Raw genomic sequence first — 16,215 nt, 5'->3', positions numbered from 1 at the left:
TATTTTTGTATTAATTCTCTGTGCTTTTATCAGCATCCAGTCTGATTGCGCTCTGAGCAGATTGCTTCCTGATCCTGACTTTCCCTGCTGTGGGATGGGAGGGGATTGGGAAAGTGTGTGCACAAAAAATAAATAAAACAACTCCCGCTTTGCAACAAGCGTCTGTAACAAAAGAATCATACCTGCGTAGCATCTTCACTGGTGAAATTCAACTCCTATTATAAATAATAAAGTACGAATAACAGTCATATATAATAATGTACATGTATGTGTTTATATATACAGCTTTTAAAGTGGTTTCAATTACATTAAAAACACTGAATGCTCATACCTACAACTTTTTTAAAATAATTATTATTTTTATTATTATTATAAACAATGATACACACACACACACACAAAGGAAACTGATAAGAAGATATCCAGTATAATTTGAAATGCATTAAGGGGAGTAATAAACTGACTGCACTGTGGTTCAAACAATTTAACAGCAAATGTTTCTGTATAATTTGGTGTAAATAAATATAAAACTATAAAGAAGGAGCAAGAATATTAAATAGAGAAATAGGACAACAGTTTTTTTTATGCTGGGTTTATTTTTGGATAATAATAATAATAATAAGAAGAAGAAGAATAAAATACTAATTTTACTTGTATAGCGCTCTTCATGCAAGCAGTTCAGGGCTCTTTACAAAAGTAATATAAAAAACCCTGTGTCCAATATATAATCCAGCTACAAATAAACAGACGCAAACAAATGTGTTTTCAAAGATTCAATTGTGCTGGCATTCCTCTGCCCTGGCTCCTGATTGTAGGGACTATCAGGAGATTAGCATGTTCCGATCTCAGGGAACGACCCAGGGGGCACGTGAGGTCAGCAGATCCTGAAGATAAGAAGGGCCAAGACCATGCGAGGCCTTACAGGCAACAAGAACTTTAAAATAATAACAAGAAGAAGAAAAGCACCAGTAATAACACAAGCGAATGAGACGCATGCAGTCACTGGATCAATTAAATATGCCATTCAAACCAAGATTGACTAAGTTTACTTTTTTGAAAGCACTAATTTTTTTTCTTGGTTGGTGCAGCTGCCATGTTGAGTTTCAGCAGACACACACGCGAGTGAAGTCACTCCAGCAGTGTGGAGTAGTGGTTAGGGCTCTGGACTCCTGACCGGAGGGTTGTGGGTTCAATCCCCGGTGGGGAACACTGCTGCTGTACCCTTGAGCAAGGTACTTTACCTAGATTGCTCCAGTAAAAACACAACTGTATAAATGGATAACTGTATGTAAAAAATAATGTGATATCTTGTAACAATTGTAAGTCGCCCTGGATAAGGGCGTCTGCTAAGAAAGAAATAATAATGATGAATAAACTCAACTTGCAAAGGAAATGCACATGGCATGTCTTCTTCAATTACTGTATTATACACTTGATGTGCATTTGACCCTAAATTAATATTTTGAAACACTTGATATTTCTGAAATAGTCTTTTTTTTTTTTTAAAGGGAAATAAAACAAAAACCATCAAAGTATGACTCTTGTGATTTTTATTTGTTTACCTGAGTATTAATACTTCTACATACTGCAGAAAGATTGTGCTTCACTTATTAGTATTCAATTATACGACGAGTTCGAAACTGTAAAGTTCATGAGCAGCACCGAGCAGCACTCGCTATAGAGGCTGCATCGCCACACGCCCGCTTCACCCGCCCTGTACTAGTGGATCCGCTGGTGCCCGAGCGAGCTCTGAGCGAATGTGGTGCATTTTTACAGAGAGAAATCAGAGACTCAGCTGCCAGACAGATGCGAATATGCTTGTGTTAATGCTTTGTAAGAATGCTCTCAAATGATAGCTTTACCTCGAGAGGCTGGAGTCTCGATTTGAGGTTGACATTCATGATAACTTGCGAAAGTTAGTAAACTGAGTGCGAAGGTTGTTGCCAGTTACTGCGAAAAATGTGCACATTTTAGCCTTAGAGGGAACACTGATGCTGGATCTAAATGCTTGCTGTATGAATGTGTGATACATGCTGGGTCTCTCAATGCTTGCTGTGTGAATGTGTGATACATGCTGGATCTCAATGCTTGCTGTATGAATGTGTGATACATGCTGGATCTCAATGCTTGCTGTGTGAATGTGTGATACATGCTGGATCTCAATGCTTGCTGTGTGAATGTGTGATACATGCTGGATCTCAATGCTTGCTGTATGAATGTGTGATACATGCTGGGTCTCAATGTTTGCTGTATGAATGTGTGATACATGCTGGATCTCAATGCTTGCTGTATGAATGTGTGATACATGCTGGATCTCAATGCTTGCTGTATGAATGTGTGATACATGCTGGATCTCAATGCTTGCTGTGTGAATGTGTGATATATGCTGGGTCTCAATGCTTGCTGTATGAATGTGTGATACATGCTGGATCTCTCAATGCTTGCTGTATGAATGTGTGATACATGCTGGATCTCAATGCTTGCTGTATGAATGTGTGATACATGCTGGGTCTCAATGCTTGCTGTATGAATGTGTGACACATGCTGGATCTCAATGCTTGCTGTGTGAATGTGTGATACATGCTGGATCTCTCAATGCTTGCTGTATGAATGTGTGATACATGCTGGGTCTCAATGCTTGTTGTATGAATGTGTGATACATGCTGGATCTCTCAATGTTTGCTGTGTGAATGTGTGATACATGCTGGGTCTCAATGCTTGCTGTATGAATGTGTGATACATGCTGGATCTCTCAATGCTTGCTGTATGAATGTGTGATACATGCTGGGTCTCAATGCTTGTTGTATGAATGTGTGATGCATGCTGGATCTCTCAATGCTTGCTGTATGAATGTGTGACACATGCTGGGTCTCAATGCTTGCTGTATGAATGTGTGATACATGCTGGGTCTCAATGCTTGTTGTATGAATGTGTGATACATGCTGGATCTCTCAATGCTTGCTGTGTGTGTGTGATACATGCTGGATCTCTCAATGCTTGCTGTATGAATGTGTGATACATGCTGGGTCTCAATGCTTGCTGTATGAATGTGTGATACATGCTGGATCTCAATGCTTGCTGTATGAATGTGTGATACATGCTGGGTCTCAATGCTTGTTGTATGAATGTGTGATACATGCTGGACCTCTCAATGCTTGCTGTATGAATGTGTGATACATGCTGGATCTCAATGCTTGCTGTATGAATGTGTGACACATGCTGGGTCTCAATGCTTGTTGTATGAATGTGTGACACATGCTGGGTCTCAATGCTTGTTGTATGAATGTGTGACACATGCTGGGTCTCAATGCTTGCTGTATGAATGTGTGATACATGCTGGGTCTCAATGCTTGTTGTATGAATGTGTGATACATGCTGGATCTCTCAATGCTTGCTGTGTGTGTGTGATACATGCTGGATCTCTCAATGCTTGCTGTATGAATGTGTGATACATGCTGGGTCTCAATGCTTGTTGTATGAATGTGTGATACATGCTGGATCTCAATGCTTGCTGTATGAATGTGTGATACATGCTGGATCTCAATGCTTGCTGTATGAATGTGTGATACATGCTGGATCTCAATGCTTGCTGTATGAATGTGTGATACATGCTGGATCTCAATGCTTGTTGTATGAATGTGTGATACATGCTGGATCTCAATGCTTGTTGTATGAATGTGTGATACATGCTGGATCTCTCAATGTTTGCTGTGTGAATGTGTGATATATGCTGGGTCTCAATGCTTGCTGTGTGAATGTGTGATACATGCTGGATCTCAATGCTTGCTGTATGAATGTGTGATACATGCTGGATCTCAATGCTTGTTGTATGAATGTGTGATACATGCTGGATCTCAATGCTTGTTGTATGAATGTGTGATACATGCTGGATCTCTCAATGCTTGCTGTATGAATGTGTGATACATGCTGGGTCTCAATGCTTGCTGTGTGAATGTGTGATATATGCTGGGTCTCAATGCTTGTTGTATGAATGTGTGATGCATGCTGGATACCTCAATGCTTGCTGTATGAATGTGTGATACATGCTGGATCTCTCAATGCTTGCTGTATGAATGTGTGATACATGCTGGGTCTCAATGCTTGCTGTGTGAATGTGTGATATATGCTGGGTCTCAATGCTTGTTGTATGAATGTGTGACACATGCTGGGTCTCAATGCTTGCTGTGTGAATGTGTGATATATGCTGGATCTCAATGCTTGCTGTATGAATGTGTGACACATGCTGGGTCTCAATGCTTGCTGTATGAATGTGTGATACATGCTGGGTCTCAATGCTTGTTGTATGAATGTGTGATACATGCTGGATCTCAATGCTTGCTGTATGAATGTGTGATACATGCTGGATCTCAATGCTTGCTGTATGAATGTGTGATACATGCTGGATCTCAATGCTTGTTGTATGAATGTGTGATACATGCTGGATCTCAATGCTTGTTGTATGAATGTGTGATGCATGCTGGATACCTCAATGCTTGCTGTATGAATGTGTGATACATGCTGGATCTCTCAATGCTTGCTGTATGAATGTGTGATACATGCTGGGTCTCAATGCTTGCTGTGTGAATGTGTGATATATGCTGGATCTCAATGCTTGCTGTATGAATGTGTGACACATGCTGGGTCTCAATGCTTGCTGTATGAATGTGTGATACATGCTGGGTCTCAATGCTTGTTGTATGAATGTGTGATACATGCTGGATCTCAATGCTTGCTGTATGAATGTGTGATACATGCTGGATCTCAATGCTTGCTGTATGAATGTGTGATACATGCTGGATCTCAATGCTTGCTGTATGAATGTGTGATACATGCTGGATCTCAATGCTTGTTGTATGAATGTGTGATACATGCTGGATCTCAATGCTTGTTGTATGAATGTGTGATACATGCTGGATCTCTCAATGTTTGCTGTGTGAATGTGTGATATATGCTGGGTCTCAATGCTTGCTGTGTGAATGTGTGATACATGCTGGATCTCAATGCTTGCTGTATGAATGTGTGATACATGCTGGATCTCAATGCTTGTTGTATGAATGTGTGATACATGCTGGATCTCAATGCTTGTTGTATGAATGTGTGATACATGCTGGATCTCTCAATGCTTGCTGTATGAATGTGTGATACATGCTGGGTCTCAATGCTTGCTGTGTGAATGTGTGATATATGCTGGGTCTCAATGCTTGTTGTATGAATGTGTGATGCATGCTGGATACCTCAATGCTTGCTGTATGAATGTGTGATACATGCTGGATCTCTCAATGCTTGCTGTATGAATGTGTGATACATGCTGGATCTCTCAATGTTTGCTGTGTGAATGTGTGATACATGCTGGGTCTCAATGCTTGTTGTATGAATGTGTGATGCATGCTGGATCTCTCAATGCTTGCTGTATGAATGTGTGATACATGCTGGATCTCAATGCTTGCTGTATGAATGTGTGATACATGCTGGATCTCAATGCTTGCTGTGTGTGTGTGATACATGCTGGATCTCTCAATGCTTGCTGTATGAATGTGTGATACATGCTGGGTCTCAATGCTTGCTGTATGAATGTGTGATACATGCTGGATCTCTCAATGCTTGCTGTATGAATGTGTGATACATGCTGGATCTCTCAATGCTTGCTGTGTGAATGTGTGATGCATGCCGGATCTCTCAATGCTTGCTGTATGAATGTGTGATACATGCTGGATCTCTCAATGCTTGCTGTATGAATGTGTGATACATGCTGGATCTCTCAATGCTTGCTGTGTGAATGTGTGATACATGCTGGGTCTCAATGCTTGCTGTGTGAATGTGTGATACATGCTGGAGCTCTCAATGCTTGCTGTATGAATCTGATGCTGTCTGATTTACGAGACACCCTGCAGTTCAAACACAGTGACGCCCACATCAGTTAAACTGACTTTTGAAGCCGTTGATCCTTTAATATTGCATTTTTGGCACAGTACTTTCATTTTTTTTTTTTTTTAATAAAAATGCCAGATATTGTGCTTTATAGAAAAAGAAGCTACCTTTATAAGAAAACATGAATTCCATTTTTATTACAAGTAGCTCACAAAACAGAAATATCCCACCAAAAGAAACTTGGCGTTTTCATTAATCTTAAATGTATTTAAATCTCCCATCTTTTTAAATTTACAAAAATATCAGGCAGTGTGTTTGATAAATACTAAACCCAAGTCCATTACAAAAATGTTGTTTCTCAAACCTGTGTTGAAATTTACCAGTCCAATTCACAATACTGTGCTCTAGTCTAGCTGCTGTAGTTAGCAATTAAACACTGTGCTCTAGTGTAGCTGCTGTAGTTAGCAATCCCAAAGTAACTATACTAAGCTTGCAAACTATAGCAGCTAGACTAGAACACAGTATTTGGGGATAGCTAACTATAGCAGCTAGACTAGAGCATAGTGTTTGTAAATCTTAGTTCTCTGTATGGATCATTGAATATTCGACAGCCCCCATCCCCAGGCTTTAGGACTGTCACTCAGCCTTCATATTGTTTGGGTGGGTGGAGTTTTTCAGGGGGGTCACCTGGGGGTCATCCGGAGGTCAATCGGAATCGGACAGAACAATCACTTCCTCTGGGTCGCACTGTGTAGCTACGGTCACCTGTGGGAAAGAAAGCAGAGCGTTTCACATCTCAACATCCCTCCTGACAATCGCGCAGCAGGTGTTACTGGGATATGGAGGAAAGGCCTTTTCATGTACAGCTCCTCATTTCAGGAACATTCTGCCTTCTGGCAGGGAAGCTGGGACTTTTACAAAATAGCTTTATCTTAGTTTTCCAATTTTCCAATAAAAACTGCATTTTCTTTTTGTCCTTTTAAAATGCCAGTTTTATTAATGTATTTTGTTTTTATTAGGCTGTTTTTAATTGTTTTGTAAAACCATTTTTAAACTTTAATAAAACTTCTCATAAAATTTTTGTATCTCTAATTTAAAGGCTTATTTTTTTTTCTGTGAAGCACTTTGGGATCCATTTGAGGAAAGGTGTTATTGAAATGTGAATTACATTGTATTGTACTGTGAGCTTAATTAGCTTGTCACCTGAACAATGGGTCTAATCAAGCTGGTATTAAAACCTGGAATGGGTGAAACTGCTCTGCAATTGAAGTCTCATTTCCATTCCTGTATAAGTGTGCTAAGATGTTTTCAAGATGTAGGCAGACAGGCAGGCAGAGAGACGCACCTTCTTCCTCTTACTGGGATTACACTTGCTGGAACTGGGCTGTGAGCTGCTGACCAGTTGTGACAGCGGAGAGTCTGCTCTGGTGGAGTCTGCTACTGGGAAGACTGTGCAGTGAGAGTCAGGGGGACTGCTGGAACACACCCCCATATCAAGAGGGATCTCGTCATCACCACTGCGGGGAGAGGGGAGAGGAGAGGGGGAGAGGGGAAGAGATGGCGGAAGAAAGGAGAAAGAGGGGGAGAGGAAAGAGAGAGAGGGGAAGAGATGGAAGGAGGGGGAAAGGGAGAAGAGAGGGGGGAGAGGAGAGAGAGAGAGAGACAGAGAGAAAAACTGCATGATTCTCAACTCAGCAATGAGCTAACCTCATAAGGAGTGTGCCAGTCTAACCAGTATAACACTCGGGGAGCAATGAACGCTCTCCAGCATCGCCTCCTAACCTCTCACCTGTCCACTGGCGCCTTCTTGGTGTCCCTTGATCTCCCATTCATCCCTTGTTTCCTATTGGGCGGTGAGGAACCCCGCTTCCTCTTCACACTCCTGCTGGAGCCGTGATTGGCTGTGGTGTCTGTGTGTACCTCCCCCGAGGAGCTGTGATTGGACGCCTGGGAGCAGACAAGCAGGGGAGAGCCGAGATTGGCTGACAGGGGAGGGGAGGGGGACCGGGGTGCGTTGTCAAGGTTACTGGAGATTAAAACGTCGGGGAGGACGGGAGAGTCTGCTCTGGAGGAGAGAGAGGACCGCGAGTCTCCCTGACAGGACAGCAGCGACCCACACAGAGACTTCTCATTGGCTTTGGGAGACAGCCCTGTGCTCTGAATGGCTGATCCTGAGGAAGACAGGGGTGGGGACTCATTGACCGAGCAGAGAGATAGAGGAGAGTTCCGATTGGCAGTTTTCTGTTCCACCTCCATGATGTCATCACTAGGGGAGTCGCCCACTTCCTGTTTGACCTCCTGAGTACCCGATTGGCTGGGACTGGCTGGAGGGGAGGGGCTTCCCGTGGCAGCTGCCTTCCCTATTAGTGTTTGTGTGTCACTTGTAGTTTTGTGTGTCTCCGATGTCCTGTCCTCGTCCCGGCTCTTCTCCGATTGGCTGTCCTCTCCCACTTCCTCCCCGTTGTTCTCTCCTTCCTCCTCGGAACAGGAAATCCCGCCCTCTTTGGCCGTGAGCCGGTCCTGGTCAATCCCCTCGGCCTTCTCTTCATCTGAGGGGTGAAAAATAAATGCAATAAATAAACAAACAAACAAACCAGGAAGAAGCTCCGAAACCAGCGCCCTCCTGCACCCAGCCCAGCGCTTCACAACCCCCTCAATGAAGCAAAGCACACTGCTCCAAAGAAAATGAAAGGAGCAACATTTGAACTTTGCCAAAACAAATTCAAACTCTTATCATATTTTAAGGGTGCGCTCTTTACACACTGAAACGAACTGATCGACTCGTTTTATCAAGTGCATAACATCAGCGACATGCGTCTGAAGACACAGAGAAAGACTTCCCAGTCTCTGAATTGCTTTTTGCAGTATTTCTTAATTCAACACATGACTTTGACTTTGCTCTGTCCCACAGCACAACACAGCACTTTTTATCAACAAAATCCTGACAGTTTTGAAATTTATATTCACAACTTCTAGATTAATCAACTAGGGAATTACTTTTTTAAAACTTTTACTCAGAGAGTTTTTTTTTCTTCTAAACGTCGCAGAAAGAGGATTTCTCTTCCAAGGATCGCTCCCTCCTCCTGCAACAATTTCACCAGCAGGGGAGTGTGATCTGGATACACTGCGACGTTTAGAAGAAAAAACCTCATGCTGCTGAGAAAGTTTAAAACTTCAAACAGGCCGATGGAGTGTGCGAGTGTCTCTCACCGGCCCCCTCTCCCTCCGCTGCCCGACTCCTCTCCAGCTCCTCCTCAATATCAGGGTCTGAGGAGAACTCTTCCTCTTCGTCGTCCTCCTCCTCCTCCTCTTCTTCCTCCTCCTCCTCATCCTCATCCCCCTCTCCTCTCTCTTCTTTACTCATCGACGGTGTTTCATCCTGCGGTGAAAATAAAAATCGAAATGAATTGGAACCCTCGTAGGGCTCGGAACGTGAAGGGGTTGTGAAGCGCGCGGTTTCAGACGGATGAATTGCAGTCCCGGTTCAGATCCGTGAACATGGAAATGACGTCCTCGAACTTTAAACACTTATTATAGTGCACTGTAGTTTTAAAACAGAGTGCGCTAACAGCACAGCGTTACGAATGGAGCGCCAGACACCAAACACACAATGTGCTCTTTTAAAGATGCAACTAGGTCAACCCTTTTGACCTTTATATAGGTCAACTATTGCTATAACCAGACTGCAGCTCTGATAAATATCCTGGTATTTATATTTACTGAAAACGCTGATCACTCTGAGCCACTGAGGATCTGCCCAGCTACAATCCAGGGGGCCTCGATACTACCTGCCCCCCCACCAAAGAATGCCCTGACCAAAAATCAACATACCCGTGTGTGTGTATGTATATTGTGAGACAGCAGGGAGGGGGTTAAAACCTCTCTGCAGTAAAAACATGTGTGGAATGCAGCAGTGTGGAGTAGTGGTTAGGGCTCTGGACTCTTGACCGGAGGGTCGTGGGTTCAATCCCAGGTGGGGGACACTGCTGCTGTACTCTTGAGCAAGGTACTTTACCTAGATTGCTCCAGTAAAAACCCAACTGTATAAATGGGGAATTGTATGTAAAAATAATGTGATATCTTGTGTAACAATTATAAGTCGCCCTGGATAAGGGTGTCTGCTAAGAAATAAATAATAATAATAATAATGCACATTTGTCCTGATTTATTTGATTTGTTAATTGTTTTATTAATAATTATCCCCTGCACCTGGTAGCCATTGTTAAATTAGTACAAGGTGCAGGGTATTTAAGAGAGGCAGCTAGTTTGCTCAGGGCTGCTGAGTAGAAGGAGGCAGAAAGAGGTACTCTGCTTCCCAGCAGTCTTGAGGTAAAGTGTGCTGTAGTAAACCTGTGTGTTTTGTTTTCTGTTTGGTGGGGAAACAGCTTAGCTGTCCCACTCGTAGTCAGGGTGTTCCTGTTTGTTTAGTTAGTGCTCATAAAGAGCTAGGTGTTTGTTTTGTATTTTGTTTATTTTGGTGTTTATTAAAACTAGCGCACCAGCGCTTAAAAATCCATTTCTTGTGTGCTGGGTCAATTTTTAAAGGGGCAACGAACCCGCGAGTGGGTGAGTTCATTCACAATATATATATATATATATATATATATATATATATATATATATACACACACACACACACACACACACAGTGGTTTGCAGAAGTATTCACCCCCCTGCAAAGTTTTCACATTTTGTTGGCACCTGAGCGTACTCCACGACGCTTTCAAATTAGACTTTACATGTAGAATCTACACAAACTACTCCACACTGATAAAGTTAAAAAAATGCATATAGAATATAAATAAGTAAGATTTACAGAGAAACAGATTCATCTCAGTTGCATAAGTATTCAACCTCTTTGCTACTGCAGCCCTAAATGAGCTCAGGTGCAAATGATTTGTTTGAAAGGTCACAACATTAGTGAAATGGTTTCAGCCTGTGTGTAATCAGAGTGGTTTAACTTCTAGATAATTTCCCTCAGGTATATAAAGACTTTCAAGCTGCAACTCACATTATGATCCAACAAAGCAACCATGAAGACTAAGGAGCTTTCGAAACAAGTCAGGGATAAAGTGGTAGAGAGGCACAGAGCAGGAGAAGGGTACAAGAAAATGACCCTGATTATCCCTCTCAGCACAGTGAAGTCCATCACTAAGAAGTGGAAGATGCATCATACCACCCAGACACTACCCAGATCAGGTCGCCCTCCCAAACTGAGCAGCCGGGCAAGCAGGAAACTGGTTTGGGATGTCACTCTGAAGCCAACAATGACCATGAGAGATATGCAAAGTTCTGTGTCTGAGATGGGAGTCAGTGTTCACACATCAACAATAAGCCGGTCCCTACACAAACCCTACAGAAAGAAGCCATTACTCAAAAAGCCTCATCTTAAAGCACATATGGAGTTTGCGAAAAAGCATGTAGATGATACTGCAGACATGTGGAAAAAGGTTTTGTGGTCAGACGAGACAAAAAATGAACTTTTCAGTCTAAATTCCAAGCCCAACACTGCACATCACCCAGTCAACACCATCCCAACTGTCAAGCATGCTGGTGGCAGCATCATGTTATGGGGATGATTCTCTTCAGCAGGGACTGGGAAGCTTGTCAGGATAGAGGGGAGGGGATGGTGCAAAGTACAGGCGAATCCTTGAGGAAAACCTGTTTGAGTCAGCCAAGACACTGAAACTGGGGAGGAAATTCACATTTCAGCAGGACAATGACCCAGAGCACACAGCCAAAGCCACACTGAAGTGGTTGAACAAGAAGTGAATTCATGTTCTTGAGTGGCCCAGTCAAAGTTCTGACTTGAATCCAATCGAAAATTTATGGCGAGACTTGAAGATTGCAGTCCATCGACGATCCCCAACAAACTTATCAGAACTGGAGTAATTTTCCCATGAAAAATGGGCAAAAATGTCACCATCCTGCTGTGCAAAGCTAGCAGAGACCCATCCAAAAAGACTCATAGCAGTAATTGCTGCAAAAGGTGCTTCTACCAAGTACTGACTTAAGGGGCTGAATACTTATGCAACCAGTAAATTTCATTTTGTACATTTTCTTTGCAAGTTTTGCTGACATTTAACCTCCTCCTCATATAACAGTGTTCAGTTTAACCACTACAGCTTTGAATAAAAAAAAGTTTGTTTGAAAAACTGTGCATACATTATTTGTAATTCAACAAAATGTGACATTATTGGTAGGGGGTGAATACGTCTGCAAACCACTGTACATATATCTGTGTGTCTCCGCTTTACCTGTGCCCTGCTGGTCCCCTCTCCCTCTTCCTCTCCGTCTACGTCTCCCTCCTTCTCCTTCTTCTCTTTCTCTCTCTCGATCCTCCTCTTCCTCTCCTGCTCCTCCATCTCGTCCTGAAGCGCCGCGTATTTCGTGATGACCTGGTCTATGCTGGTCAGTGCCAGCGCCCTATTGGAATGCAGCTTCTTCGAGAGGGCGGGGTCTGAGAGGGCGGGGTCTGCCCCTGATTGGATCACACAAAGAAAGGGAGAGAGTGATGTCACTGAAATGTATTATATTGTATCCTGATACAAGTAGCCCATCAGACCCATCACCTGCATTATGCCTAATAAGAGACACACTCGGTGAACTACAATGAGCTGTGCTTTAATCACAATCTCAGTGAGTGTCTCTCCTCTCTCTCTGCACTCTCCTACCTCAGTGTCTCTATCTATGTCTCTCCTCTCTCTGTTCACTTCTCTCCCTGAACTCCTATCTCAGTGTCTCTCCCCTCTCTCTGTACTCTCCTATCTCAGTGTGTCTCCTCTCTCTGTACTCGTTGGTGAGGTGGCTCAGTGTGTGTGTGTATGTGTGTGTGTGTGTCTCCTCTCTCTGTACTCGTTGGTGAGGTGGCTCAGTGTGTGTGTGTGTGTGTCTCCTCTCTCTGTACTCGTTGGTGAGGTGGCTCAGTGTGTGTGTGTCTCCTCTCTCTGTACTCATTGGTGAGGTGGCTCAGTGTGTGTGTGTGTGTGTGTGAGTGTGTGTCTCCTCTCTCTGTACTCGTTGGTGAGGTGGCTCAGTGCGTGTGTGTGTGTGTGTCTCCTCTCTCTGTACTCGTTGGTGAGCTGGCTCAGTGTGTGTGTGTGTCTCCTCTCTCTGTACTCGTTGGTGAGGTGGCTCGGTGTGTGTGTGTGTGTGTGTGTGTGTGTCTCCTCTCTCTGTACTCGTTGGTGAGGTGGCTCAGTGTGTGTGTGTGTCTCCTCTCTCTGTACTCGTTGGTGAGGTGGCTCAGTGTGTGTGTGTGTGTGTGTGTGTCTCCTCTCTCTGTACTCGTTGGTGAGGTGGCTCAGTGTGTGTGTGTGTGTGTGTGTGTGTGTCTCCTCTCTCTGTACTCATTGGTGAGGTGGCTCAGTGTGTGTGTGTCTCCTCTCTCTGTACTCATTGGTGAGGTGGCTCAGTGTGTGTGTCTCCTCTGTCTTTACTCACGGCTGCTGTACTGGTCGGTCAGGTGGCTCCCAAAGTTGTAGACCAGGTCGAGGTGTCGGCGCTCCTGCAGTCTGTTCCCCACGTCCCGGAAGGCGTCCTGGGCCAGACTCTGCAGCTGCTTCCTGCCGAGCCCCAGCTGATGCTTCTCATTGGCTCTCGTCATCACGCGCAGGATATCCGTGTAGTCCGGGAAGGTGTCGTTCTGCGGGTTATTGATGAAGCGCTCCACCTGACACCAGAAACACAGCGCATCAAACAGGAGCCAGAAACACAGCGCATCAAACAGGAGCCAGAAACACAGCGCATCAAACAGGAGCCAGAAACACAGCACATGAAACAGGAGCCAGAAACACAGCGCATCAAACAGGAGCCAGAAACACAGCGCATCAAACAGGAGCCAGAAACACAACGCATCAAACAGGAGCCAGAAACACAACGCATGAAACAGAAGCCAGAAACACAGCACATGAAACAGGAGCCAGAAACACAGCACATCAAACAGGAGCCAGAAACACAGCGCATCAAACAGGAGCCAGAAACACAGCACATGAAACAGGAGCCAGAAACACAGCACATGAAACAGGAGCCAGAAACACAGCACATCAAACAGGAGCCAGAAACACAGCGCATCAAACAGGAGCCAGAAACACAGCGCATCAAACAGGAGCCAGAAACACAGCACATCAAACAGGAGCCAGAAACACAGCGCATCAAACAGGAGCCAGAAACACAGCGCATCAAACAGGAACCAGAAACACAGCACATGAAACAGGAGCCAGAAACACAGCACATGAAACAGGAGCCAGAAACACCGCGCATCAAACAGGAGCCAGAAACACCGCGCATCAAACAGGAGCCAGAAACACAGCGCATCAAACAGGAGCCAGAAACACAGCGCATCAAACAGGAGCCAGAAACACAGCGCATCAAACAGGAGCCAGAAACACAGCGCATCAAACAGGAGCCAGAAACACAGCACATGAAACAGGAGCCAGAAACACTGCACATGAAACAGGAGCCAGAAACACAGCACATGAAACAGGAGCCAGAAACACAGCACATGAAACAGGAGCTGTCTCTCACTCTCTGTCTCTCACTCTCTTGTTGATCTCTGGTTAATGAGTGTGTGTCTGTGTGTGTGTGTGTGTTTCTCTCTGTGTCTCACCCTTTTGTTGATCTCCGGGTAGCGGGTGTGTGTGTGTGTGTGTGTGTGTGTGTGTGTGTGTGTTTCTCTGTGTCTCACCCTCTTGTTGATCTCTGGGTAGCGTGTGTGTGTGTGTGTGTGTGTGTGTCTCTCTCTCTCTCTGTCTCACCCTCTTGTTGATCTCTGGGTAGCAGGTGTGTGTGTGTGTGTGTCTCTCTCTGTGTCTCACCCTCTTGTTGATCTCTGGGTAGCGGGTGTGTGTGTGTGTGTGTGTCTCTCTCTCTGTCTCACCCGCTTGTTGATCTCTGGGTAGCGTGTGTGTGTGTCTCACCCTCTTGTTGATCTCTGGGTAGCGGGTGTGTGTGTGTGTGTGTGTGTGTGTGTCTCTGTGTCTCACCCTCTTGTTGATCTCTGGGTAGCGTGTGTGTGTGTGTGTGTGTGTGTTTCTCTGGGTCTCACCCTCTTGTTGATCTCTGGGTAGTGGGGGTGTGTGTGTGTGTGTGTGTTTCTCTGAGTCTCACCCTCTTGTTGATCTCTGGGTAGCGGGGGGGGGGGGGGGGGGGTGTGTGTGTGTGTCTCTGGGTCTCACCCTCTTGTTGATCTCTGGGTAGCGGGGGGGTGTGTGTGTGTGTGTCTCTGTGTCTCACCCTCTTGCTGATCTCTGGGTAGCGGGTGGGTGTGTGTGTGTGTGCGTGTGTGTGTCTCTGGGTCTCACCCTCTTGTTGATCTCTGGGTAGCGTGTTCCGCTGTACTGGATTCTCTGCTCAATCACCCGGCCCGTCTGAGAGGAGCAGCCCTTCAGCTCACACAGCTTCTCATAGATCTTCATCATCTGAACCCAACCAATAACCAACAGTCAATCAATACTCAATACATATCACCCAAATCAACAGATAACCAATAACCAACACACTGAGCAGCCCTTCAGCTTAGAGATTCTAATCAAGAACCAATGATCATGTTAATAAAGCTAATAGGATGTAAGAGAACGGATTTGCAATGCTAATGATAATGTTGCCGGCGTCACCCCGGTGATCACCTTGCGCTTCAGCCGGTGCTCCTGGATGTAGCCAGAGTCCTCGTCCTCCAGATCCTCCAATCCCAGCTCCTTCTCCTGCAGCTTCTGGATCTCATCAGAGTACACCTTCAATAGGCTCTCCAGGTACCGAATCTGAGAGAGAGGAGAGAGGAGCGAGACTGTGAGAGGAGAGAGGAGCGAGACTGTGAGAGGAGAGAGGAGCGAGACTGTGAGAGGAGAGAGGAGCGAGACTGTGAGAGGAGAGAGGAGCGAGACTGTGAGAGGAGAGAGGAGCGAGACTGTGAGAGGAGAGAGGAGCGAGACTGTGAGAGGAGAGAGGAGCGAGACTGTGAGAGGAGAGAGGAGCGAGACTGTGAGAGGAGAGAGGAGCGAGGCTGTGAGAGGAGAGAGGAGCGAGACTGTGAGAGGAGAGAGGAGCGAGACTGTGAGAGGAGAGAGGAGCGAGACTGTGAGAGGAGAGAGGAGCGAGACTGTGAGAGGAGAGAGGAGCGAGACTGTGAGAGGAGAGAGGAGCGAGACTGTGAGAGGAGAGAGGAGCGAGGCTGTGAGAGGAGAGAGGAGCGAGGCTGTGAGAGGAGAGAGGAGCGAGACTGTGAGAGGAGAGAGGAGCGAGACTGTGAGAGGAGAGAGGAGCGAGACTGTGAGAAGAGAGAGGAGCGAGACTGTGAGAGGAGAGAGACTGAGAGAGGAGAGAGGAGCGAGACTGAGAGGAGAGAGGAGC

At 45.1% G+C, this 16,215-nt stretch overlaps 1 protein-coding gene across 1 annotated transcript in view; it reads right to left on the bottom strand.

Moving 5' to 3' along the window:
* Positions 1-609: 609 nt before the first annotated feature.
* Positions 610-16,215, bottom strand: part of LOC131707011 (death domain-associated protein 6-like) — a 30,209-nt gene continuing 14,603 nt past the window's right edge. Inside the window, exons 4-11 of the mRNA XM_059009019.1 lie at positions 15,495-15,626; positions 15,171-15,287; positions 13,312-13,540; positions 12,126-12,349; positions 9,079-9,247; positions 7,658-8,417; positions 7,214-7,385; positions 610-6,633 (exon numbers count right to left, since the gene is read on the bottom strand). Of these exons, the coding sequence (XP_058865002.1) occupies positions 6,574-6,633; positions 7,214-7,385; positions 7,658-8,417; positions 9,079-9,247; positions 12,126-12,349; positions 13,312-13,540; positions 15,171-15,287; positions 15,495-15,626 (1,863 nt within the window). The 3' untranslated portion in view covers positions 610-6,573. The remainder of the gene's footprint in view (positions 6,634-7,213; positions 7,386-7,657; positions 8,418-9,078; positions 9,248-12,125; positions 12,350-13,311; positions 13,541-15,170; positions 15,288-15,494; positions 15,627-16,215) is intronic.

Source organism: Acipenser ruthenus, chromosome 38 (assembly GCF_902713425.1).
Source record: "Acipenser ruthenus chromosome 38, fAciRut3.2 maternal haplotype, whole genome shotgun sequence".
NCBI classification, from domain to species: domain Eukaryota; kingdom Metazoa; phylum Chordata; class Actinopteri; order Acipenseriformes; family Acipenseridae; genus Acipenser; species Acipenser ruthenus.
The sequence above is the reverse complement of the archived record's forward strand: the minus strand, read 5'-3'. Positions and strand labels throughout refer to the sequence as shown.